Genomic DNA, 26,772 nt, shown 5'->3' with positions numbered 1-26,772 from the left:
GTCAGTGAAGAGGGCATTTGTTTTCTGCAGACTGAAAGCATTTAAACAAATTTTTTTTGTCATATTTTGAATGCCTTTTCGGTATGTGCTGGTTGCATATTTTAGTTTTTTGCTGTAACGGAAAAAAAATGTTGATTTTCACATATGGACTGCCCTGGTGCTGGGGCTCCCTAGGCTGATAAACATAACCCCTGTTGATGGTGGAGGAGTCACAGGAATGGGGTGATGATGTGAGATGTGCCAGAAAATATATCCATGAAAGGGCACATGTCTTTAAAAATACCACAGTCCTTTTACTGTGACCCTTTTCATTGGGTTATTTTATTTTATTTTTAAAGTAATGAAATAATCCACACAGAGGATTTTTTGCTTCTTTTTTCCCCACATGATGACTTCACTTATGAATCACCTTCTAGAACCATCTTTTTGCCTCAGTCAGATGTTTCTGTCGTGTGAAGAGGGAGCCCTTACCCTGCTGCAAAATAAAAATAAATCTGTGAAAGGTAGAAGATAGCAGAGTTCAAATGTCATTAGTCTAAATGAACCATTCAGATCTCTGTCATATCAGTTGTTTAACCCCGTGGCAGTTTAGGGTTCCAAGCACAGTAACATGAGCAAGAAGGGGCACTTGTATGATGCCTATATGGACATGGTGGAGACCTGAACAGGTACAGGTTAATAAGGTGCTTTTCCCAGGTGATAAAAACAATGAATTGAAATATCCAGGTATGATCCTATCACTTCTTACCTCAGCTGAGAGCCAGTCAGGCTATACTGAACAATCTATACGGTTTTCTTGTTTACTACATCCCTGCTGAATCTCTTCCCATTAAGAGCTAATGGTAAATAATTACTGGCGGTAGTCTATGAAGAAGAGAGAGCAATTCTAATCAAGGTCTGCATTAGGTGTCAGATGCTTGTTTATGTTTTAGAAAAGTCTTGGTGCACACAGATAAGATGTTTGTATACTTGCAGAAAAATGTGCCTATATAATTTCCCTATATGTGCATGTCTTTGTGGGATTCTCTCTCTAAATAGTATTGCATCCAGCTGCATTAAAATGATAAAAAAAAAATAAGAATTCAAATCCTTAAAGCTCCAGCCTTTATTAGGTGTTCCCATTCTCCTTTTTCCAAGTACCCTTGTGCTATCTAGGGCACAGCCCAGACAATGCTGGAGCAGCTAGTCAATATTTTATCTTGCCCTCATTCTTCCGTGCTTCATTTGTTGAGCTGTATTCAAACCGTGCTTGAAGATGGAATTAATAATTACTGCTGGGTTTTCCTGTGGCACTCACTTACTGCTGTAATACCCGAGTCCTTCCCTGACCTCCACGTGCCTATATATGCATACAAGGTTGTGGGTCTGTATGGTATTTTTACAGTTACCCTGCAAAGAGAAAGAAAAATGTTGTCCTGGTTCACAGGGGAAGAAGTGAGGCTCGTTGAGGTCCAGGTCCAGCACAGTCACAAGTTTTGGGTTGGTCTGGGACTGTGAGGTGACTCACAATTAGAGCAACTTTTTCTCATTTAGGGTCCAACAATCATTGAAACTTCATGTTTCATGGAAACTCCAAGTTTTGAGTGCCTTGGTGTCTTACATTGCCAATGTCCACTGTTGGGTGTGGAGAAGTGAGAAGTCAGTAACATATGGTGAAAGTTTCATGTTCAGTGATTGATTCACTCAGTAGCTCTCAATCAGTCCAAGGAAGCAGCAGAGCTGAACCCTCTTCTCCAGTGCAGTATTTGGCTATATGAACCAGGACTGGCTTGCTTTTCTTCCTGCCTGAGTCATTCAACTTTGTCAAAGTTTATTACCTGTAGAGATAGATTGATTTTTTTTTTAATTTTATTTTATAATGCCCTGGCCTGTTCTTGTAACAGACATAATTGTCATTGGGATGCTTGAGGCATTGAGCCCTATCAAAAATGGTAGCATGAGCTGGTAGCTGAACTGTAATGAAGTACATTAAAGCCTAGGGTGCAAGCAACTCTAGTCATATGGTGTTCTAACTCTTGAGTTCTTGATTTTGTATTCTTGGCTTCTTTAAATGTCATTTTTGTATATAATTTCCTAGGCTTGCAAAAAACCTCAGAACAAACCCCAACCAAACATATCAGAAAAAAATGATCAAATAATGTGATCAAAAAATTTCCCTAATCTTATTCTTGGAGTCAGATGAAGTGGATTTTACTGAAACCCTGTAAGAAAGACATTTCAAAAATGTCTTTCAAAAATGTGCAAACATTTTCCACTTGCTCTTTTCTCCTCTCCTGCTCTAGCTTTGCTCTGCAGGATCAGAGTAGGGAGGGGTCAGAATGCTTTGCTTGCTTCTTCTTATTTAAAAATACTGAGATTCAGGTGTCCACCACCTCAAACCCTGTAAGAAAGATATTTAAAAAAGGCTCCAAGACCAGCCCAAAGATAAGTGTGGAAAATCAGAGATGGACTTGGGACAGGGAGAGCTGACCACCTTACTGTATGTAGCAGAGCCAGCTCAGAGCATAGACACACAGAAATAATTTATTACTCTCTCAACTCTCCTCCGGCAGGAAATTTCCTTCTGCCTCCATTTCTTTGCTCCTGGGTAAGACTAGTGGTAGAGCTTTGCTGCGGCAGTTGCATGGGGCAGGGGAGGAAGTGCTTTGTCATGGCATGGGCAGGCAGGGTGGCATGGTGGGGACAGGAGGATTCTGCACTTCTCACGGGGGGAGAGCTCCCCAGAACCCAGCCATGAATGGGGAGCACCACTGGGAAGGGTGTCCTTTCCATCTGCTCCTCCTGGCTTGCAGATGGTGGGGTTAAGGATGGAGCAGATGGGGGAATGCAGAATGGGAGATGCAGATGGAGAGGTGCAGATGGGACCCGATGCAGATGGGGCAGATGCAGAAAGCCCCTGCCTGCCCCTCCACAGTGGGGCAGGGGAAAAAGGAATGGCCACACAGCTCTCCACCTTTTGGGAAACAGTCCCAGGCCCCTCTTTTCCCTCTGTGGCTTTTATATCATAGCATGCCAAGGGTTTGGTGCATCTGAAGCACACTCAGATAGCCCCAAATCCAACTCATATTGTTGTCTGATGTTTCCCTTGTGTTTAGCCCCATTCCAGACCCCTGGAGGGGACAGAACAGCTCCTTCCTGGGGCTGGGCATTTAGCATAGACATCATCTTTGCTCAATTCCTTCACTGAGGGTGATATTCACCCCGAGCAAAAGGCCAGCACGTGACCAGTGCACCACTTTAGTCCCACTTAAGCACTATTTTTAGGGTGTAAGTGGGGGAGGAGGCCAGCAGGGAGGGGGCATAGCAAAAGCAGGTGCTGGTCCTATATGCAGGGTTAGATTTTCACCCCTGTTGCCCACCAAATTGTAGACTACAATAAATAGGGAAGATACTTGGTTCTCCAAGCACATCGCACTCAGGGATTTTTAGTCCTTGGAGAATAAAATGTCTGCTTATTTTCAGATGTATCTATTACTGCTTTTGTTGCAGTAAACAGATTAAATGAGAAAAGGTCAAGATGCAATTTCAATCTGTGTAAGAACATAACAAATACTTTTCTCAGTAATCAGATATAGTAAATACAAGTACTTATTTACTTGTAAATGTTAAAACATTCACAAATTATCCTCTCAACTTCAGCAATACGATCTTAACCATCAGATTTTGGTGAAAATTTACTTTTCTCCTCTGTGTTATTCTAGAATATGTATACAGTTGTTATTTAAACAGTTTTGTTAATGGGAATACATGTGAAAGCAAGAAAAAAAATAGGAATAAGAAAGAGTATATATTTTGGGTTTGACAAATAAATATTGTTTTATATTCCAGAGAATAAGACGGTAGGTGTTTGCAGTATGAAAATCATCCCCCTCCAAGAAAACCCCCTTAAAACACCAAGAAAACTATTTTTAAAAGTATCTTGCTGGGTGAATTGTTACATCGTTTGAGCAGTTCAGAATGTGTGAGGTAAATTAGCTGTTCTAAATGTACCATGTGCCGGATTTTTCAAGCAGATTTTTGCATTTATGTTTTCACTAAGTCTTAGCTAATTGTTATGCCTTTCACCTTGAATGCCAATTGTAATAATAATATTACATCTGTAGTCTATTTCTCTGTTCTTAAATTACAGCAATCAGGAATACTCACTAGGTAAAATCCTGTATAGTTACTCATAAGAAAATATTGAAATCAGATGAAAAAATAATGTTTAGCTTGCATATTGCCTTAGACAGCCCTGGAGAGCTGCCAGGCAGTCAAGGTATTATTAGAAAAGCTGAGCAAATAGCTTACAGGGGGAAGAGCTGTGAATGTAAAGCCATCAGGTACTGTCGGATCACCGGATTTTAGGCTGGAATTTCCTTTTTTAGTTCAGTAAAGCCATTTTAAAGTACAGCACAGTGGTTCAAACATGTGGGGTTTGGGTTTGGTGAGTCAATTTAAGATGTAGTGGTACAGTTTTGCCATGGGTGTTTTCCAAAGGGATCAGGTGCTCAGAGGAGGCGAGTAAGGAGTTTTCTTGGGGAAATGCTCCCCTTGGCCTCCAGGACTTCAGGCAGAGGAGAAGATGAAGACCTAATAGACCCTGGATTTCTTGTTCAGTCCAGACTTGTCAGTCTCCACACCCACCAAACTGCCCCAAAACAGGGGTCATCCCATTCAGGAGCCCCAAGGAAAGATGTTTCTAACCATTGCTCTGACAGCTCCTGGATTCAGACTGGGAAAAGCCAGCAAAGGAAACACCACTTATTTCAAAAGCAAATGTGAAATCATTTGGTCCAAGCTAACAGACTAATTAGTGACACATCAAAACCTGGTATTATTTTAGTCACATAGATACTTTTTTGAGAGGAAGTAACATTGGTTCCCACTGCAGAACATCAGACAGTGCAAATAGAGTTTACCTGCCAATAGTCCTGGCTAGCAAAAAGTTAATATGCAGGCAAGAAAAAACCTCTTTTCCCTCTTCTGGGGTGGTCTTGTACTCAATAAACTTTTTTTTAGTTGGTGCATTAATGTTTTGTAACAAATGTGATGTCAGGTGCCAGGGAAATAAGATGAAATGGCACTTGTGCAAACATTTTTGACTTGCTCATTTCTCCTCTCCTGCTCTAGCTTTGCTCTGCAGGATCAGAGTAGGGGTCAGAATGCTTTGCTTGCTTCTTCTTATTTAAAAATACTGATTCAGGTGTGCACCAGGCTCAAAACAAGAGTTTCGCTTTTAAAAAGTGCCCATTCAGGACACTATTGTGTTGTGGAAATGCTGCATTGGAAGCAAGGGGGAGTGCATTGCACTGTCTTTGTAAATACAGTTCTCAGGTCTTGCTTTCTTTTTAGTGCAAGGAGTATCCTCGATATATATTAAAAAAATTACATGCCCTCAATATATGAAAAAAAAAAAAAAAAAGAGAAAGAAGGGGAGAGTAGTGGCTTGTCATTGCTTTGCAAGTCAGGCTTTGGTCTATTTTTGTCATAGCTATCTGAAGAGTGTTTACATATAGTGTGCCTTTCTGGTATTTTGTGCTTGCACAGACCTGATCTCCACCTATTTTGTGTCAACAGTTGCTGAGATTGGTGTAGAGTGATTAACCATCACGAACTGAAACACCAGCACGTGGAGAAAGGTGCCCTCAGAGACCCTCTCGCACTTAAATCAGACACTTGCTCCAGGCTGCACCTGCGTGAAACAAACTGCCTGGTTCAAGGCTCAGCCTGAAAGAGTAAAAATGGGGCAAATGTTGCCTTTTTATTGGTCAAATCAATTTTCTCTTATCAAAAATGAGACACGGCCAGAGGGGCAGGGTAAGGATGTGATTTGAGGGTGTGTGTTTTGCCCTACCTACTCTGGAATGATTTTGGTGTAAGTGATGCGTGGCTGGCTACACCAGCCTTAGCACCAACCAGGATTCTGCCTTTTCTTTGACTTTTCAAAAATAAAAGAAATGGCAGCAGATGCTGAAAAAATATTGCTTCCACAGTTGTTCAATGAAATCTAGGTCATGTAACAGTTTCATGGGTTATTTTTTTTCCCCTTGCCAGGCATTGTAGTCCTTGTGTCTTTTTTTGGCTAGGGATAAAGCTCGATACCAATAGCTCCTTTTGAGTTCAGATTTATTCCAGAGATGTCTGACTTCCCACCTGGGTTATAAAGGTGGTTTGTACCATCTGGGGGCTGATCCCTAAGCTTTGTCTGTCCCCTGTCTCACAAATTCTTTTAATCTTCGACATTCCTCTGACTTCCCTGTGTGTGTTTTGCTGGTGTTGTTTTCCGAGGGTGTCTTTTCTTCTGCCCTGAATATAATGCTGTCAGTAGTAGGATTAGAAGCAAAATGAATCACTTCACTTAATGGGAAATTATGTTTAGATAAAGTAGATTACAAAGTAGGCTATTAGTAGTGGTTAGAAAACAATGTTTTGAAGTGGGATGTCTTGGGGCACAGAGAGTTTGCTCAGAAGTGTGGGGTTGTTTTTCAGGTTGGCTGTGACTCAGAGCTGTATCTTTTGTGGTTTCTGGGGAGAGAAAAAAAAGGAAAAAAGAATTCAAACCAGTTTTTCAGGTGCCCACATCACACAAAATACATCAGTGTGCCTGTATTTGTTGTCTTGATTGTGGTGGGGAAGACACAACCACAGGAATAAAGCTTCCCTCAACACCCCAAACCAGTGTCTTGGGGTATAGACCAGAATGATGTCAAAGCCTATTTCAAAACACTGGTCCCATATATTTTCTCTCTGGGGGCTCTGAGAGTGTTTTCTCCCAAAGACACTTGTCAAGAGTTTGGGTTTGGCCACCCTGGGTTTTGCTTCTCCTTTTCCTGCAGGAGCTGGTGTAGGGTGACTGGGTGTGAAGTTACTCCATACTCCATCCCCTTTTGGGGATGAGGAGGGTGGAGGGATTAATCCAGGAGCATAGACAGGTCCTTTCTCACACCCTTCAGTGAGTGGAAACATGTTTAAACCAGCAGCCAGATGTGGGAGCAGCCTCTCTTCTTTTGCTCAGCCTGGAGGACAAGGCACAGCTTCCAACTCCCATGCTGTATGTGGGGTGGGGAAGGAGGGAACAGGGAAAAGCTGTTTGGAAAAGGCTCACAATCTGATGTATGGAAAAACCTTGGACCTCAAGGAGGACCCCCTGTGTTTAGAACACTTGTATGGCATGAGAAAGCTCAGAGATCATGCAGGCACTTCTCACAAGCTCTACATTCCACTAAAACAGAGGTTATGCTGAGTAGATAGAGGACATTAAACTGCTGAAATAGGGAGGAATATTTTCAAAGAAATAACCAGTATTTTACTGTGAGCTCTCACCCATTCCCAGCTTAATCCCTGCCATCAGATGGGGCTTGGTTTGCTGGTTTGATGTGGTCTGCTGAAGAAAAGCTGCTGGGTTGCACTGCTGGCATGCACCAGATCAGGACCCAAGTTATAGAGTCCAGAGAAGCTCTCCTGAAGGATCAGGTGGGAAGTTGATGTTCAAGCCCTTCTCTGCAAAAACACCGAGCTGGGAGATGTGCATCTCAGCCTGGGCTGCTCTCAAAGCTTTCAGAGAGCCTGCACACCCTCTGTTACAAGTGTTTTTGTGGGAAGCAAGATTTTGTCTGCCAGCGTGTTGTCTACACAACCACAGTGCTTTGTGGGGGCCAGTGCTGTCCCAGGCAGGAGTCAGAGCAGCCTTAGTGCTGCTCTGCTACATGAATCCTTGCCATATTCCTTAAAGGCTAATTGTGGCACATGGAGATCAGCAAAGTACAGCTGCGCTGGGATTTAGGAGCAGGGAAGAGACGGGAGGTCAGCTCTGCTGGCGCTTTGCCATGTAAAGATTTCCCCTTACATCATCTGGCTGCTGAGGGCGAGTTTACATCTGCTTTGCACCCCGAGGGAATTGTGGTGTCAGGGAATGAGGTTGCTGAGAGTTCTCCCCAGTGCAGCCAAGACCTGCAACACTGCTCTGACTCCCTGGCATCGTCGCGGAGATGCCTGGATACTGGATCTGGATTTTCACTGGAAATGTTCCATGTTGGCTAAGCTTTTTTGAGAGGAATATATGGATAGGAGGGGAGGAGGAGAAGGAGGAGAGCATACCAGAAAGGCCAACAGCAGCTCACCTGTGATGTAGAAGAGCACAGGAGATGGGCAGAGCAGGAAGGCATATATCCAGGGATCCCTTCCCCAGGCACAGTGGCTCTTCCCTCCTCCCCAGCAAGACCCTTCCATAATTTTCATTCAGAACTAGCCAAATAAATAGAAATAGGCCTTAGCTCCATCCTGCTAGAGAACAGGCAAAATTTTCCAAACTGAAATTGTTTGCTGCCCAGCTCTCTCCTAGAAAGACTCCTCAAGCAGCCCTGCGGAGAGATGGAGCTAAGGGAGCTTTTGGGCCAAGGCAGAAGAAGGGCCAGGAGCTTGAGGGTCCCACCTCAATAGAAAGCCACCAACCATCCCTTCTGTGTCCAGAGGACAGGCCACCACCAGGCTCACTGCTACCCCAAGACATCACCATGTCTGCGTTTTGTCCCATGGCACTGGTACTGATTGGACAAGGGGGGTGGCTTTAAATCGAAACAGGCTGGGGTTACTTTAGAAATTAGGGAGAAATTCTTCCCTGTGAGGTTGGTGAGGCACTGGAACAGTTGCCAAGCTCCCAAGCTTAAGGGCTGGGGAGAAGGAGAGGTGGCCAAAGGTAGAGCTGGTGCGTGCTGGGCCAGCCAAAATGTAGGGCATAGCCAGCTCTCTTACAAGGAGCACATACCTGATCTCATCTCTCTGCTTTCTATTTTTGCCCTCGATATGCTCCCTGCATTAGCAGACTTGGTTTGGAGAGAGATTCGATAGCACTCTCCTGTTTGAGAGCAACTTTTCTGAATGCACAACATGAATCCATTGGTGGGGTCATATAGTAATGCTTGAAGTCAGAAGCTATTTTTAAAACTAAATTGCAGAACCACACATGGCTTTCATTAGTGCTTTACATCAAATTTGTCAGCTAATTAGTGGTTTTTCATCACTAGTTTTTGCATAGTATTTTATTTAATTCACTCTCCAATATTGTCTTGCGACACCCCTCAGCCCTATATACAGTCCCGGGCACTGGTGCTGTGCCAGCAGAGGAGGGAGGAAGAGGAGAGCTTTCAGGAGACCTTTCTGATGCTCCTGATGGATGGGCTCTCTGCCTTTGGAGTGTATTCCAATATTACGTGTCTGGAGTGGGCGGTGAGCAGCCCTTGTACTCTCTTCCCTCCCTACCTCCATTTAGTGTTGTAAATGATGTATTGCAGTCCTGAACTGTCTTTGGTGAGGAGGAGGAGGAGAAACCAAGAAAAGTTGCCAAACATGATTTCATAAGGTTTGACTTTAAATTGAACAAAGTTTCTTGAGTGTCTTGAATTTTTTTTTTTTTTCTTTACAAATAAAGGGAGTACAGAGAGCATGGATTGCTAATGACTGGTAGTTACGGGTCATTAAGCTCACTAACTGACTTCAGGATCAGAACTTTCTAATAACAGCAGTAAGCACTCTTTTAACATTTATTTCTCATTTTAGGGATGGGGAGATGTGATTACCATTCGAAAGTCTGCAGTTATTTTTTCTGTTCATAATTACAGAGGCAGCTTGCTATTTTCAAGGCTGTTTTTAAAAAACATTTGAAAGTATTTGGTGAAATAATTTTTGTGTTGGTACGGGTTTTTTTCTTTTCTTTGACTCTTTTAAAAATCTCTAGAAAACAAACACAGAGAAAAAAATGAAAATATGTTAAAATAAGGAATAAAGCAGTTACTGAAGTGTAATAATCTTGGTTTATAGCACACTTTCCATTTAAATTGGTTTTATTAGAGATAAACCTGTTAAGCGTTGAGGAATTAAGTGCTGAATAGAGAATGTTGTTTTGCTGCTGTATAAATGAAGGATCCCACTATGCAGAAAAGAGTGCAACTGGTTTTACAAGTGAATTACTTGCCAGTTTGCAGTGCTATGTTTACTTTGGCATCTGTTATAAAAATGATGATTTGTTTGTTGTCAGGAGGGATACTGTTTTTCTTCAGAGGGGCATGAGAGATTTTAGCACTGGGGTTTGTAGGTAATGTGGGCTTTCTCATTCTTCTTACGCCTGGTTTGCTAGAAGGAACTCAAGGAGAAAATGAGGCAGAGAGATTTTCGGGAATTTCTTGGCTCTGCTAGTGAAACACAGACTTCTGGCATGCAGCGCTTTGGGACAATATTGAGAGGGAGCAGCCTGTGACTCCAAGTAGCAGAAGTCAGTAATGGTGTGAAACTCTCCTCATTTCGGAGGGCTGGGGACAGAGAAAAATTCAATAGACCGCGAAGTCTCAGCATCTCCTTTCAGGCAGCTGGTCCTGGAAAATTTCATTCAAAGACTGCAAATTGGAAGTCCCCACAATCGCTCCGCCGATTCTTGAGCAAAGGTGACTTTGGAAATTCGTGACAGCAGGGGAAGGTCTTGTTTTATTCACTCAACAGAAGTGAAATACAAGGGGAAGGGAGAAAGAACAGATCTGTGCGGAAAATGTCACTTGGGCTGTAACCTGAGCCCTAGCGAGCTGTGCCTTTCGGAGGGTTTGGTGACCCTCTGAAAATCCTTGCTCTCTGGCTGCTATTATTGTAGCCAATTTCCAACTAAAATAAGTCTTTTGTCATCACCAGCCATGCAGCCTCTTGCTGAGAAGAAACAAAACTTGTGCGTGGCAGCGAGGGCGGCCAAGCTGAAGGTCAGAGTGCAGAGGCAGATTGCTGCATCCCCGGGGCTGGGGCTGGAGCTCACCCGTGGGACCAGCGATGCACCAACCAGGGAGTCTGCCCGTGACCTCTGCAGACAGACCCCAGGCGAGAAGCCTAAGAGAAAACATCCTAGTAAAATGCAAATGGGAGAAAAGAGGGTTTCCTCCTCCCCTTTAGGGTTATGCAGGTGGAGTTGCTGGGTTTTTCTTGCTTTTCGGGACATGGCAGAAAGTGCAATCCCATGTGTCTGAAAAGAGCAAGGAAAAGTTAACTTGAAAAAATTAGGAAATACTTCAAACTTCTGTGTTTGCCCAACTGTTCAAAATGTTTTCTCCATGCCAGATCCTTCCCTTTACAAAACAAAACAAAATAGCAAAAGAAAAAATCCCCCCCCCGCCCCCCCCCCAAAAAAAAGGAGGAAGTTCAAAAAAAAGGCAGCCCAAGGCATCACTTTCCTGAGTGCAACTTGTACACTGAGGGATATTATGTTGTCGTGCCACTATTGATCCAACTCTTTTGAGGCAAAAAACTCAAACCAAAAGATGCCCTTCCTCATCAGAGCAAAGATACCACGACACAGAGCGCTGGTGTAGGGAAAAATCCTTCCTGCAAGCCTTTGAGCCTGATTGGCTCTTTACTCACATGAGTAAGGCTATACATCTGTCTTAAGTTTTATGCTAAATTGTATTTCGATAATACTCCATTTTAGTAGTAGTATGCAACTACCTTTTTTAGGTCCTGATTTCTCTGAAGTTTTAAAGATTAGAGTGATTTAGAATTTCTTTCTCTTAAGATAGGTGAATATGAACATTTGGGAAAAGGTGAAGGGAGATTATTCCTTTTAGCTTTTCTGTTCCATTGTTTTTGCTGATGTTCAAATCAGCCTGGCACTTTGGAAATTCAAAGAGTGATCAAAAGATCCTGGCCCTTCTCTCAAAGAAAAAAAGCTGAGAGTATGAAGAAATTAACCACATGCCCGTATATTTCTGCAGCAACAGCTAATTTGCAGTTTCGCTTGCAAGAAGTTCTCAAATGTGATTTATAAACATCACAGCCTGTATTGTGCTCTCTCAAGGCAAGCTACGCTAATTGTTTTAATCTGATAGGTTCTTACAAATTCTAGGTTTGGGATGCAGGAAGAAACTTGAAAGTGAATACTTTCTTCTTTTTTTTTTCTTTTTTTTTTTTTTTAAATGCTCAGTGGTTTGGAGTCTACTATAATGCAAAGTAAAGCGTTGTGTTACAAAGGCAGGGAGGATGGGACAGAAGGTTAAAGGGCATCCTGGAAACAAACAGCTGGACCAGTTTATTTAAACAGATACAAGGATGGGGAGCTGACCTCCGTTTGACTTCTAGTGGGAGGAGCAAGAATGTCATTTTATTACTTTGCCCAGAAGGAAAATGTTCTTGTGTCTGAATTCCCCCCAAAGACATCCAAACACTGAGCTGTTTGGCAGAATTGCTACTTATAGAAAGTACTTACATGAATGTGTGGGAAGAAGATAACTGTTAAGTACCTGTGTGTAAAATGTTCTTAAAGCAGAGATCCCAAACCATAGCGTGGGGCAAACAGGTGAGATTATGTTTTACCATAGGCGCATCTTGTGGGTAATTATGGGTAAACCTTAGATATATAGTTTATTCTAGTATATTAGTATATGAACAATACTATATATAGTATAGTTGATTATTTTGAGGCACCCCTCCATCTTAAAAGTGCTTGTAGTTTGGAGGAGAAGGAAGAAAAAGTCGTGAAGTTGAGGTTGTACATGCCTAATGTTGCTCAGCATTTATTTGGCGTAAAAGTTTTTTCAGTGACCAGTCACTCTCACAGCTACCTCTCTCCTCCTGCCGTGCTAGCAGGTCCTAGCAGTGGGGCAGGAGAAGGATGGAGTAAACACAGCAAGAGCCTTGCCAGACTCACAAAAAGAAATGGCTGAGGCACTAGGGTTTTGTGGTGTTGTTTTGCTTCGAAGAGTTACTGTGAAAATTGCTTTCTGCAAATGCAGATTACAGATATTAAACAATTTTCTAATTGGTCATGGTGCTAAGGCAGCTAATGGGGGAAAAAAAGCAGGGTTTTTTTAATTGCTTTTTTCACATGGTGTTTTTGCTACACCTGTGCTTATAATGAGAAAGGAGAATTAGTCTAACCTTCTGCTCACATGATTCTAATTTTCATGGTTTGTACAAGATAATGATAAACTGATTTGCTACACTGTTTGCTGGAGTCGAGAGGGAGTGTTTATTGGAAATGTGTAGAAAAAATTGATCCAATACTGTTGCTGACAAAACATGACCTAGTTCAGGTGTAAGGTTTCCAGACTGGCACCAAGGTTTGGTGCCTTTGAGCCCATTTCCTCAGATACGTTTGATAAAGACTCAACATCTTGATTAATTTTTGCAGGAGTTTGGGTAATGGGTGTCAGTGGGGAATGGGAGATAGGAGGAGTCTGAAGTCACTGTGCTGGCCTTTGATGAGGGCAAAAGAAACAGCATGGGGCAGTGGTTTGCTATTCTTCTCCCCTCTGGTGAAGGCAAATGGGTGGGCAGAGCTGATTCCCATGGAAAGATCCTGGTGGCTTTATCTCTGTGGTAGGAGAGCTCCTGCTAAGCCACCCCAAGCAAAGGCAATGAAAACAAGCATCAAATATTCCTTTGTGTACTTTCCTATCCCATTTTAAAAGTGTGCTGTGATTTAGTTCACACACTTCTTCCTTTACTAGTAAATATTGTGGCATACATATTTTTATTATTCTTTTTCTCCCTCACAAAGAGCACAAAGTCTGGTTATGCAGCTTTGCCATGACTAAGTCTCAATGTAGATTTTTTCCAAATGGATTTTAAGTAAATTTTCTGCTGAGTGAAACCTCAAGAGAGATTCTTCAAGTGGTCTTCATTCAGACAGGTTCCCAGCCATGGTTCCCAGCCTCCTGATTTCAGCAGCATGAGGAGACCAGGGTACCTGTCTCCTTCTTTTGTTTTGCTCCAAATTATTTTGAATATTTCCAAATAAGCATTGCAGGACTAACTGAGGCGAAGAGCTACAAAACAACAAAGAGTGGGCTGCAGATAGCTATTTTTAAAAATTACTGTACCTCCTTTTTTTTTTTTTGTTATTTCCAAAGATCTTCTTTTCATTGTTCGGGGGGGAATTTTCAGTAGTCCAGTAATTACAGTTTAACAAGATGTTTGCTGTAAATGGTCAGGCCTAGCTGGAGAAAACAGGATTATAAATTCAATTACTGTAAAGCTATGACCTCGCCTTGACCCCCTCAGACTTTGCATAAAGAGAGGGAGGGGGGAAAAAGCCCACCAAGAAATGGCTAGGAGGAATGCATGGCTCTGAAGTCCCCAGCAGTGTGACTTAGTGGTGATAAAAGTCCAGACGTTCCCTCATTTGATGGGGTTCTGCCATCACAGTTCATTATCTTAATAGTGGGCATTAAAAGGGAATTAGGTTTGCAAGAGGTAGGGACAGGTTTTGATAAAGAAAAAAATTGGAAAAAGAAGTCAAAGGACATAAGGCAGAAATGACACTAATGAGGGGGGAGGTAGCAGATGCCCTCACGAGCATCTCGCCGGCTTCACACGTTTTTGTTTTTTTGGTGCCCCATTCTGTATTGAGAAGAGCGTTGCTGGCATTGTTTCCTGAAAACTCGGCTAATTCCCCCATGAAAAGATGAAATGGAAGTGTCTGACTGTGGTAAAAAGCAGGCAAACATAAATCAGCTTGGAAACCCCAAGGTTGTGCTCTCAAAGGTCATCAGGGTTAGAGGTTTAGCAGTATTTGCATCCCCATGCAGCCTGATGGAGAGCACCACAGTAGGGTGAGAGGGCTTGGGGATGGGTGGAAGACATCCCTTCCCTAACCATTTGCTTTCCTCTTTTTTCTTGCAGGTTTATTAATGCTAGAAGAAGAATAGTTCAGCCCATGATAGACCAGTCCAATCGAGCAGGCAAGTCCCCAGTAGTAACTGTATTCAAGCCACACAGGCGAAAACCATCCTCTAGCCATTCACCAGAAGGTCCAGTACCTGGTAAATAAATGAGAAATGAATGCTGGGAGTGACTGACAATTAAAATAACAACCAAATTTCTTTCATTATGACTCTAATAATTTTGGAAAAAAAACCCGTTAAAAATTCAAAAAGGGAAACTAAAATGTTCCGTTCCGTGAACGGATTTTCTGTACAAGATCCAAATTATTCTTGTATTTTTTTAGTCATTGTTTGGAGTTTTCCTTCCCAGCTCTTTCTGCTCCTGTGACCACTCCCTGGTGCATGGCTTGGTGTGGAATTGCTGTAAACTTTACTACCTGTCAAAAGGGCAAAGGGGTCAGAATCACTTGTGGGACTCAGTAAAGTTCAAAGACATTCAATGAGGTAGAGCTTTATGTGCTTTAATAACCCAAGCCAGCTTACTTCTGAAGCCAGCTTTTAACGTACATTGAAAACCTCCAGTTCAGGTAGTGGTACTTGTATAGGGTTCTTTTGTCCCTTGGCTCTTCTTTTTGGGATTGCTGAGCATTTGCTGTTTACTTTGGGGGTATTTATTTCTATTTTTTTAAAAGACCTTAAGTTTCCACACATTGGTTCTATTCGGGGTCTTGTCTCGCAGCTCTCTGCGGGTATTTACCATCAAGGATTATCATAGCCCATTATTCCCAGTTGGTTTTGTTTTCCGAGTCTCCCTGCCAAACTCTCCAAATCCGTCGTTGTCCAAGATGCCTTTGGGCCACACTTCCTCTTCAAGTACATTTGATTATTTGTCATTAGATGTAAATATCTGGCATGGACGTGTTCAGGTCCTGCCCTTTGAAGGCACAAGGGTGTAATTTAACACACTGAGATTTCAGTGTGACTATTCCAGCCATAAAATCCGGCTCCTATACAGGTTTTTGCATTGACGTCAGCAGCAGCAGCAGCTGGAGCCGGGGCTCCTCATGTCTCAAGATTTCAGTTTGCTAACTTCATTTCCAAACTTGCAGAAGAAAATTAGGCCAAAACCAAGTACGCCTGTTAGTCCAACAGCTAAATTCACACAGTAGCTGCTTTCCCCTCTTTTTAGAGCCAGCATCAATAGCCCGTGGGTGGGGGGATTGTGTCCCAATGCCGTGGGAAGAGATGACCATACTGGCTGTTGCTAAAAAGAAATGTTCTGCACCTTTGCAGTAAGTCAAGGAACACCCTATAACCCCGACGGGCAGCCGATGGGAGGTTTCGTGATGGACGGCCAGCAGCACATGGGCATCCGAGCACCAGGTAAGGCCCTGGGCAGCACTGCCCACTCACGGGTGCCCTCGGTCGCACCAGCACAGGTAAACACACCTCCCTCCGCCCTCTGCCGCCGTCCCTGCTGCCTGCTTGCCTCACCTGTCTTCTGCCTGCCTTCCACACCACCGAGGGAAACCGGGCGTCTCCTTGCTCGAGTGGTCCTGGACCCTCTGCCGTGCTGTGTTTTGGAAAGGGGCTTTTGGCACTATCTGTTGACTTTGCTCATTTTCTGGCATCTTCTTGGATTTTTATCTCCCTCTAGGACCTATGAGTGGAATGGGCATGAATATGGGCATGGAGGGGCAGTGGCACTACATGTAACCTTCACCTAGGTAACCAATGGCAAAGCCAGGGGGAAGTAAGTACAAACGAGGTCTTTGTTCTCACTTTGTCCGAGGGATATTTGTCTTCTTGCATTTCCCTATGTTCTCCCTGCCCATAGCCTCATGCTTGTTCCTTCCTTTCCATCCATCCATCCTACGCCTGGGCTCCTTTGGGTTTCTCTCCCTCTGGTTCAGCTCAAGCTTTCCAAGCTCCCAAACCCCCCGCGCGCGCGCGCCGTACATTGACGCTGCCGTACATCGACGCCGCCATACATTGATGCTATTATCCATCCCCGAGCACATGACAAAACAAGGAGCAGCCAGGGAGGTGGGGGAGCCCGTCGTCTTGGCAACAGACTGATTTGCAAAATGTAAGCGGTCTGCAGCAGCACAGGGAGAGGAAAGAGCATGTCCCCAAAGTGTCATAAATCTGTCTAACCGCAGTTGATGCATGAGTTACATTTCTCCCGCTAACCTGCAAGACACCAAAAAAGCCAAACAGAGACTTCTCATGGGGTAGGAAAAAAAAACCCAACCAAAACCCAGCAGCTTCACTTTGTTGCATTTTGGAAAGCAATAGATGAAACTTTGATTTTTTTCTTTTTTTTTTCAAGTTTATTTCTCTTTGTCTGTCCGTCATAATGGGATTACGTGTGGCAAAGGAAAAAGAGAGAATACAAAATAGAGGTGTGCGCAGCAGGCTATGGAGCTTAGCCCAGGCTAATTGACTATATCCAAATTAAGTATGCCATCACTTGCAGTGTGACAAATGGATTTGACTTATTCAGTATACAAAAATAGAGATCATTAATGCAATCTTCAGTGGCAGACCTCGCAAAGGAAGCCTAGAAAAACTGTCCCAGTTTTTTTTTTCCCCCTCTTGTCTTTTTCTAGGGAAAAATACATTATACAAATTTTTGGTTTTTGTTTTGTTTTTTTCTTAATAGTAAAGTGGTTTGAAACACCAAGACACTTGGTACCGTGTTTAAATGGTGCCTGATTCTGTTTCTCTTGCTCTTTTTCTGGAGTTAAAAGAGTTATTTCAGCATCTTTGTTGTGCCTCCAGCCTGTATTAACATAGGGTTTGAAGTTACCCAGGGCAAGTGTATTTCGTAGTAGTCTTCTCTGAGCCCAAGTCAAAACTAAGTTTTAACAATTAGCTGTGAAAACATTCCTCTGAGCTTGGGAATGCAATAGCCTTATTACCTCATCATGAAAATTTCTAGCTTAGTTAATTTAAATATTGTTTCTTAGTTTCTGGGTCAATTAAATTTAAATGATGTATTTTATGCTTCGTGACCAATTAAATTAATAGGTTATTACAAAAAATATTATCATCTTTTTTGATTAAAGAGCTGTGAGTACAGTATATTTTATAAGCAATTTTCATTAGTTCAAAACTGTTCCTTTAGGCTAGATTAAGCAGCTATTCATTGCTAGAGCCTTGAGACCTGATTCCAAGGTGTTCGGCGCATTCACAGCGCGCTCTTACTTAGAACTAAAGCCAATTGAACCTACTTAGCAATAGCGTATGCCTTTCACCCTTGATGATTATGGAGCTTATAGCTCTCCGAAACAATACACCTGTCAGTTCCCATCAGCTACAGCAATCCAAGCAGAAGGCAGAGGCCCACAGAAAGCAGGAGGTTTTATTGTTTTAGGTCCAATTTTTTTTCTTATTGTTCTCCCAAACCCACTGAAAGGTTTGACTGAGTTGGGCGTCTGCAGCCAGAGGTGATCAGGGGGGTAAAGAAATAATTGATAACTGTTATTGATTATGCATATATTTTTAATGTGTCTAAAAATGCGAGTTTGATTTAGCAATCATACTTAGTAATCCTATCAATTTCGGCTTCATATGAGGCCTTTGTTCAGCGGTGTATGTCCTTGCTGGATTGCATCTCTTTGAATGGCACAAATATTTGGGACAGATTCCAAGAGATCAGGCTCAAGAGCTAAATAAATAGCTGTTGATAAACCTTGACACCTATTTAACCCATCGCTCCTCCCAAGTCCCTCGTTAGCTGCTGCAGATTCTCTGCCTTGTATTCCCAGTGTGCTTTTATAAGTGGGAAAGCAAAGGCAGGTGGCTGGAGTAAGGCCATGGGGAATGGAGCCCACCTGAGTGCCCTCCGTGTGGCATTAGCCATCTTCAGGCTGGCGCCGCCTCTGGCATGCTTCCAGATCAGGAGCATCTCCATTGCATACATTCCTAACCATAAAAGCTAAAGCTGTTTTATCTCCAAAAACTCTGTATTTGGAAGGGGGAGGATGTTCTCGGGGGTTCTTTTTGACCTGGGGGCCATTCCTGTTGCCATCACTGTGAGTCCGCACACTGACTCCCAACTCCACAGAGTCAACGGCGCTCGCGCGCCCGCGACTCCGCTTCCCGCCTGGGGCTGGAGCCCGGCCTCCCTGTGCCCGAGCGGAGCAGCTTCACGACCCAATGCCACAGCCGGTGCCCACCACTCACCGCCACCTCTTTCTCTCCCTTTGCAGGGCTGCAAAGTATGCCAGGGGATTATGTGTCTCGGGGTAGTCCAATGGGTATGAATATGGGACAGCCAAGCTATACGCCGCCCCAGATGCCCCCCCATCCTGCTCAGCTGCGTCATGGCCCCCCCATGCATACCTACATTCCTGGACACCCTCACCACCCAGCGATGATGATGCATGGAGGACCACCCCACCCTGGAATGCCCATGTCAGCATCAAGCCCCACAATGCTTCATACCGGCGAGCCAGCAGTGAGCGGACAAGTGATGGACATTCATGCTCAGTAGCTTAAGGGAAATACACGTTGTCTGCAGCGATGGTAGATTTCAAACATTGTCTTTCTGCAATGACTATGGAGTTCTTGGCGTCAACTTTGGACCAAGGGACGTTCCAATTCTTCACAGGGACCCTGAAAAGCAGGAAAACACCAACTGAAGTCAACTTCTGGGGACATGCTGAATACCTATATAAGACATTAAGAAAACAAAGAGTGAAATATTGTAAAATGCTATTATACTGTTATCCATATTACGTTGTTTCTTATAGATTTTTTAAAAAAAATGTGAAATTTTTCCACACTATGTGTGTTGTTTCCATAGCTCTTCACTTCCTCCAGAAGCCTCCTTACATTAAAAAAGAAGCCTTACACTTATCCTGCAAATGACAGAAAGGGCTTATTTGCAGGATTTTTAGAGCATTAAAATAACTATGTCAGGCAGAAGAATCTTTCTTCTATCCTAGGATTTCAGCCATGCGCACTCTCTCTCTCCCCCCTCCCTCTCCTCCTCTGTCCGTCTTTCTTCCCTTTCTCTGCCTTTCTCCCCATCTCTCTCCCTCTCTCTCTTTCTAGCCTGGGGCGTGAATTTGCATGTCTAATTCATTTACTCACCATATTTGAATTGGCCTGAACAGATGTAAATCGGGAAGGATGGGAAAAACTGAAGTCATCAACAATGATTAATCAGCTGTTGCAGGCAGTGTCTTAAGGAGACTGGTAGGAGGAAGCATGGAAACGGAAAGGCAGTGTATTTGAAGCCTAATTGTCACATCAGAGCATCCTTGTCCCCATGCAACAACCACCACCTTGTACATCACTTCCTGTTTTATGCAGCTCAAAACATGGACTGAAGATTTATTTTTAATATGTTGACTTTCTTTCTGGGCAAGACATCGGTCATGTGTGCATTTTTTTTTCCATAGTCCCATCATGGAGCATTTATGTATACATTGTAAATAAATTTTGTGCAAAAAGGACTGGAAAAATGATCTGTATTATTGCAATTTTTTGTAAAAGTAGCAGTTTGGTATGAGTTGGCATGCATACAGATTTACTAAGTGGGATAAGCTAATTATACTTTTGTTGTGGTTAAACAAATGCTTGTTGATAGCCTTTTTCTATCAAGAAACCAAGGAGCTAATTATTATTAATAATAATCATTGCACACTGAGTCTTAGAGTTTCTGATTGAAACAGTTTGGATTGTATAATAACTCAAAGCCCAGTTGTAGTAGTTTGAGTGCAGTAATGAAATCTGAATCTAAAATAAAAACAAATTATTTTTTGTCATGGTGACTCCACTGCTTGCAAAATTTGTTTCCTGTCCCCATGCAGTATTTGTAGCCATTCTATCCCAGACTGAGAGCCGAGCAGATACAAAATTCAGCTGGCTCTGGAGATGTTACCTATCATTTGCTATTTAAATATCAGCTTCATATTTAAAGAATGTAAAAGTAATGCTACGCTGCATAAAGAAACTTTCTTGGAACTTGCACTGTAAATTGTCAGGATGGGAACTGTTGCCTTTTAATAAATGTAATATCGTAGGGCATTATTGGACAGAAATTTGTAAATAGTGTTACCCCCTCTCCCTCCCAAATTATAGCCTAATACACAGTTCAAATTATTGAGTTTCTTACTGGAATTGAGCATACTGAGGAAGGAGGAAAATAAAACTTGGCAAACATTGCCTGGGCAATGCATATCTGTGAGGGGGTGAGGTGCTGCTGGACCTCTGCGAGCAAGGCCAGCGCAGACCCCCATTAACCACTTTCCTCTCGCGTTTGTGCTTTCTGCACCACCCCGGGAGCGGGAGCGCCCCAGCCAGCCCGTGCCGGCTGCGACACCTCAAGTCGCAGCTACAGAAGAAAAAATAGAGATTCCCGGGGCTAGGAAAATGACACAAATATCTTAATTAAGGCGAAATAATGCAACCCCCCCCCCCCCCCCCCCCCCCCCCCCCCCCAGCTTCTCCCAAGGCAGGCGGCACCCCCCGCGGGAGATGTCCCGGGCGTGTTGCAGGGCAGACTCCCGGGGGGGCCCTGCTCTGCGTGTCCCCCGGGCTGGGCAGGGGCAGGGGTGCAGGCAGAGCTGCGGGCAGGCAGTGCAGACCTTTCTGAAAGAAGCAGGCCACCAAAGGGGACCTCTCCTCCCCGGCTGGGACTTCCTCCCCTTTTTTTTTTTTTTTTTTTTTTTTTTTTTTTTTTTTTTTTTCCCTCTCTCCTCCTTTCCCCCCGTTTTTTTAAACGGCTGCTGTACCGCCAAGGAGGCTGAACATCCCTGCTCCTTCTTTGTGAGGCCGGAGTAATGACATTTTTCTGCCAAAACGTGGATGAACGGGGCTCGCTTTTTTTCTTTCTTTTTTTTTTTTTTTTTTTCCTTTGGTTTTGTTTCGTTTTGTTTGTTTTGTTTTTATGTGTTTGGGTTTTTTGGGGTTTTTTAAGGTTTCTTGAAAGACAAAAACAAACCGCCCTCTCGCCGGCGAGGGCACACGCGTCCCTTCTCGCAGGCGCTGCGAAGTGGGGCACAGACCTTCCTCCATGGGACCTTTTTTTTTTTGGAGGGGGGCACATTTCAAATTAAACCCACGATTACATCCCAAGACATTTAATCAGCTGTAATTATAACACATTGAAAATGAAGACTATGCCTTGACAGTATTTTTATTGTTATTGTTCATCGCATGATGTTAGACAGCTTCAGAGGCACAGGAAAGAGAAGTAAACGGGTTACAAATAGGGAATTATCCCTCGTTTAGCATTAAAATTCATTTAGATAAAATTGCCACAAACATTTAAATGGGAAGATTAGTTCCCCCTCACGCCTTATTGCACTCTCTCAATGGCTCCGTTAAGAACATTTTACACGTTGGAAATTCCGCCTTTTCGGGCCGCTCGCTGTTTCCTAGCTACCCTCCTTTCACCGCACCGGGGGGGCCCGGAGGGGCCCGGGCAGGGCCGCCCTGCTGCGCCTCCGCTGCTCACCCCGGCCCCGGAGGCTGCGCGTCCCGCGGGGCTGCGCGGGCTGCGCGGGGGCGCAGTGCGGGAGCGGGCGCGGCTCGCAGCCCCGCTGTCCTGCCGCTGCCCGCCGCCGAGGAGCAGCAGCAGGAGGAGGAAGAGGACGAGGAGGAGGAGGAGGGCGAGGACGAGGAGGAGGAGGAGGAGGAGGAGGAGGAGGAGGAGGAGGAAAGCCGTCTTCGACTGCCATCTCTTGGGGGCTCGGGAGAGTGACGCGGGGGGGGAATGCGGGGGCTTCGGGGCCGCCCGCGGAGCGCCGCGGATGTTGCGCGTTGCCGGACTAAAGTATGCGCAGCCTTCAGCGAAGCTCTGTTTTGTTGGTTTTCTTGGTTTTAGTTTATTTTTCGGTTTGTTTTTTTTTGTTTGGTTGGAATTTTTTTTTTTTTTTAATTTGCCCAGATTTCCCCCGTCCCCCTTTATTTTTGTGTCTCCCCCGGGCGCGGTGCCCCGCGGAGCCGGGTGCGTGCGCTGCCGCGCAAGGCGAGCCCAGCGCTCTTCCCTCCCACCCTTTCACAGAGGCTGGAGTGGGGCCAGACTCCTCAGCGCGGAATTTGAGGGCACCGCTGCGCGGGGCCTGCCCTGCGTCTGGGATGGGCACCCTGAGCCCCAAGCGGGTTTTTTTTCGAAGGACAGCAAATTCCATCCTAGTCCCACTCCAGGCAGAGGGACTCGCGTGGGCTATGCCTGCCCTGCCGGCTCGGCCATGCCACCCGCATCCACAGGTACTTTTGGGCTCAGAAGCGGCACTTTTCGGCCGCGCCGTGAATATTTCCACCCCTGGCGCTGTTGCGCGTAAAGTTCCCGCTACTGGCGTCTGGCTCCGCGCGTCCTAAAACTGCGTGGAAAACAGAAAAATATTTTTCTCCTCCCCTGACCTTGCTACGCCGCCCGTGATGATAACGTATATATATTTCTATTTCTATTTCTATTTCTATTCATATATAAAATCGAACGGATGTTTCCCGCGGGCGGGAGGAGGCGGCTGTCCCCGGCCGCAGGCAGGGACGGGCGGTGCGTGGCGCGGCGCGGCGGCGATCGCGCCTGGGGTGGGAGCTCCCGGTGCCTCCCGGAGGTGGCTGCTCAGCTCCCGGGCCGGGCTGGTGCTTTGTGTGTGACAGCCAGCAAGCCTTCCCCGTCCCTTTAATGCGTGTGGAAATACCCGCATGCCTGTGTGGCAGCTGCTTCCAAAGCCCCAACTAACTCTTTTGGAAGAGCAGGGCGAAAAGAGTGAAAGGCGAAAGAAAGACTGTTCATTTTTTTCCTTTGGTGCCATTTTGGATGTCATCTGTTACCTTGGTGACTGTGCTCAGCCCCCAAAGCCCCTGGATTGTTAGGGGGAGGACCCCCCCGGCCCCGCTCCCCGCCTGGCAGACAACAAGTCCCGGGCAGCGCCCGGAGCGCGGCCCCGGCAGCCGGCGTGCAGAGCCAGTGCAGCTCCCGGCGGGGCCGTCCTGCTGGGACCCCCCAGTCCGGGGAGAGGAAGTGGGGGTTTAAAAATAGGGCTCTAGGATTGTTAGGGGGAAAAAAAAAAAAAAAGCATGCTATTTCTGCACCGTCATTTATCACTGTCACCGCATAATGATTCCCCTCGCAGCTCCTTATTGATGTTTGTAATTGCATTATCTCATAAAGGGAGGGGGTGGCGGGCCGGGATGATCAATGGAACCGCGCCGTGCATGCCGGGGTCAGGGGCTGCGGGAGGCGGCGGTAGCAAGGAAAAAAGAAAAAAAAAAAAAAAAATTGAAGTGGGCATAAAGTGATTTGGCTGGGAAAAAAACCTATTGGTGAATTGTACCCCCAAATCCCGAGTACCCGCATGGAGGACTGCGGTGCGGGGTGCTGCGGTGGGGCTCCTCGGGGCCCTTCCAGGCAGTATTCCCTCGGCCGCGGGGGATGCGCGGAGCCCCGCGGCGCGGAGCGGCGGCCGCCCCGGGGAAAGGTCCGGCGGCTGGGAGCGCTGCCAGGCGCACCGGAGGAGCTGAGGAGGGGGGAACAGGACTGGCATGGGCCCCCTCGGCGAGGAGGAGAAGGTCCCAGGAACGCGGCTCGTTTTCCGCATTTAGCTGGTTTTTGTACCGGTTTCCTTTCGCCGAGCGCTCTTTAGAGACGGCAGCGCTGCCGCAAGCCCCCAAACCGGAGCAGCCCACCGGGTATTTTCCTCCTCTCCCTTCTCTCTCCCTCGGCTCTATAAAGATTACCAACGAAGTAAAGATTAACTCATTTCTCCCCCTCTTCGCCGTGCAAAATGAACTCCATCCACTGAGCCCAAAAGTTCAAAGAATTATTTCCCAGCCGTTTTCCCAGAGGACGAGCCAGTGCGCCCCATAACCCGGGACTTGGGGGTACCAAAGCCGAGCCCGTATGAGCCAGAACAGAAGGATGCTGGTTTTGCCACAGCCATCCTAGGCAGTCCCGGAGCCTCCCTTTAAGGCGCCGCGCTAAACCGAAGGGGGAGAGCAAATGCTTGTCCTTCACCGCATTGATCAGCTCTCTCCCCAGGTTTTCCCCTCTTTAATCTTCCCTTGGAAATTTAGCAACGCTTTAATTTGGAGGTAATACAGCCTAAGTGTTATTGTTCTTTTTCCTATATGTACATATATAGGGATATTCCCCCCCCCCCCCCATATTTCCTCCAGAAATAAGGGTTGGAGCTACTATTAGCCTTGTAAAAAATCGCCGGTTGTCTGCTTGTACGTAAACATTCATGATTCCAAATAAACTTTATAAGGATTTCAATTGGAAAGTGAAGCGGTCGGCATTGCAGAGACATTATACTTAAAATTTCAAATGTGAACTAATCCAACTTAGCTATCTTTTCCCTTTTCCTAGTCTGATAGTTTGCAATCTGGAGTTCCATGCATTAAAAAAAAAAAAAATATTTAGTGCCATAGCCCACGGTTAAAATAGTGAAAAATTAGTCTCGTTTCAGAAATTATTTATTTATAGAACGAACATGATTAAAACATAAAAAACACACAAACTGCAGCTGCAACAAAAAAACCCCACCGTGATTTACGATTATTAAATCTTTGATTGCCATGTTAATGTTTCTTTTTCTACCTTTCATTTGCATTTTAATCTATCGAATCTTTACAATTTTGCTGCCTCCTACTCGAATGATTGATTACACATCTGAAAGAGGGAAAAAAAATCCTAAGCTTTCTAGGCGAGCTTCTATTTTTCCTCCCCCCTTCCCTTTGCTGGTTTGCTTTCTGAAACCTTCCTCAACAATGTTAATGCAAGCAGGACAAATTAATTATGCTCTTTTAAATGTCAAAGGTATAAATAAAAGTGCTTCCACCCCTCCTTTTCCTCTCCTTTGCTCCTGCCCCAAATGGGAATATTTTTCCAAGCCGCTTGTTTTAAAGGCAAGAAGGAATCATCCCGGTAAAATACAATTTAAAAAAATACGTGCAGCATCCTGAGTGTAAATAAATATTATTGCGTGGACATTTACCTATGGAACAGGGGTGGGGGGAAAGAACCAGAGAGGCAGCGGGAGTCAGGGAGCCGTGGTGAAATCTCCCTGGCGCAGCGGCAGTGCTCTCCTCTGCTGAGCCTCTGTTCTGGGGCTGTTCCCTGGCCCCCCAGCCCCCTCCCCACAAACAAACAAAAACCAAAAAACCCACCAGACAAACCAAAAACCCTCACACAAAAAAAGGGGTGGTCAAGGTTCAGCCCCCAACAAGAGAGGAGCATCTCCGTGGGCCGGGGTAGGGATAGAAGGACTGGGGTGGCGGAGCAGGAGCGTGATGGTCCCAAAGGGGGGGTCCCACCTGCTGGCAGGGGGTGCCCATGGGGGACACCTACCTGGGGGCCGCCCAGGGGAAGACCCACTCGAGGAATGTCCACAGGTGGACACTGAGCTGGGGGATGCTCATAAAGGGACCACCGTCCCAGGGATATCCCCTCCAGGGGATGTCCACGGCGGGTCACCCACCCAGGGGATGCCCACGCGAGACGGGGTCCCCCGAGAATGCCCGCCCGGCGCAGGCAGCCCGCGGGCAGGACTGGCACCTGCGGGGGCCGACAGGCTCCTCTCTGGGGAGGAATCATCAGGAAAAAGGGAAAGGAGAGCATAGGGCGGAACAGGCGGAGGCAGCGGCGCGGAGGCTCCGCACCTGCGGGCCGGGAGCGACCCGCGAGGGCCGGGCAGACAGGGAAGATTTAGAGGTGAAGAGATGGCAGATTGTTAAGAAAGTAATAGTAAGGTGTCCCATATACTACAGTTTTATTGTGGGGTAGTAACTACTAGATTTATTTATTGCAGAGGCAATATAATAAAGATAATGACCGCAAACTCAAGATAAATGCTTACGCCCATAGCTGGTCAATTCTTTTTTATTTAAGAGAGTGATCCGGAGAGGTGAAAGTCATCTTCTCCCGACCACAAATATCAGTCTTGGTTTCCACCAGGTTATAAACATGACATGCAAATAATGGAGCTGCTGCCGGGCGGGGAGAGTTTGGGGTCGGGAGGTAGGGAGGTGCCCCTTGCCTTGGCATTCCCCCTCTCCGAAGCACCCGCAGAGGAGAGCACCGAGGTGAAACAGCTGGGGAACGAGTCTCCCCACGGGGGAAGTGGGGACAAGGACAAAGTAAAGCCCACCCTCGCAAGCCCGTGGGGAAATGCCACTCGCGAGGGGAAGCTCC

At 45.4% G+C, this 26,772-nt stretch overlaps 1 protein-coding gene across 4 annotated transcripts in view; it reads left to right on the top strand.

Moving 5' to 3' along the window:
* Positions 1-20,392, top strand: part of MEIS1 (Meis homeobox 1) — a 107,301-nt gene extending 86,909 nt beyond the window's left edge. For all 4 annotated transcript variants that reach the window (XM_041477000.1, XM_041476999.1, XM_041476998.1 and 1 more), the window contains 4 exons: positions 14,632-14,690; positions 15,906-15,995; positions 16,270-16,365; positions 18,830-20,392. In XM_041477000.1, coding sequence (XP_041332934.1) covers positions 14,632-14,690; positions 15,906-15,995; positions 16,270-16,328 — 208 coding nt within the window. In that variant the 3' untranslated portion in view covers positions 16,329-16,365; positions 18,830-20,392. The remainder of the gene's footprint in view (positions 1-14,631; positions 14,691-15,905; positions 15,996-16,269; positions 16,366-18,829) is intronic.
* The last annotated feature ends 6,380 nt before the right edge of the window (positions 20,393-26,772 follow it).

This window comes from Pyrgilauda ruficollis, unplaced genomic scaffold (genome assembly GCF_017590135.1).
Source record: "Pyrgilauda ruficollis isolate IOZ18807 unplaced genomic scaffold, ASM1759013v1 scaffold4, whole genome shotgun sequence".
Classification (NCBI taxonomy): domain Eukaryota; kingdom Metazoa; phylum Chordata; class Aves; order Passeriformes; family Passeridae; genus Pyrgilauda; species Pyrgilauda ruficollis.
The sequence above is the reverse complement of the archived record's forward strand: the minus strand, read 5'-3'. Positions and strand labels throughout refer to the sequence as shown.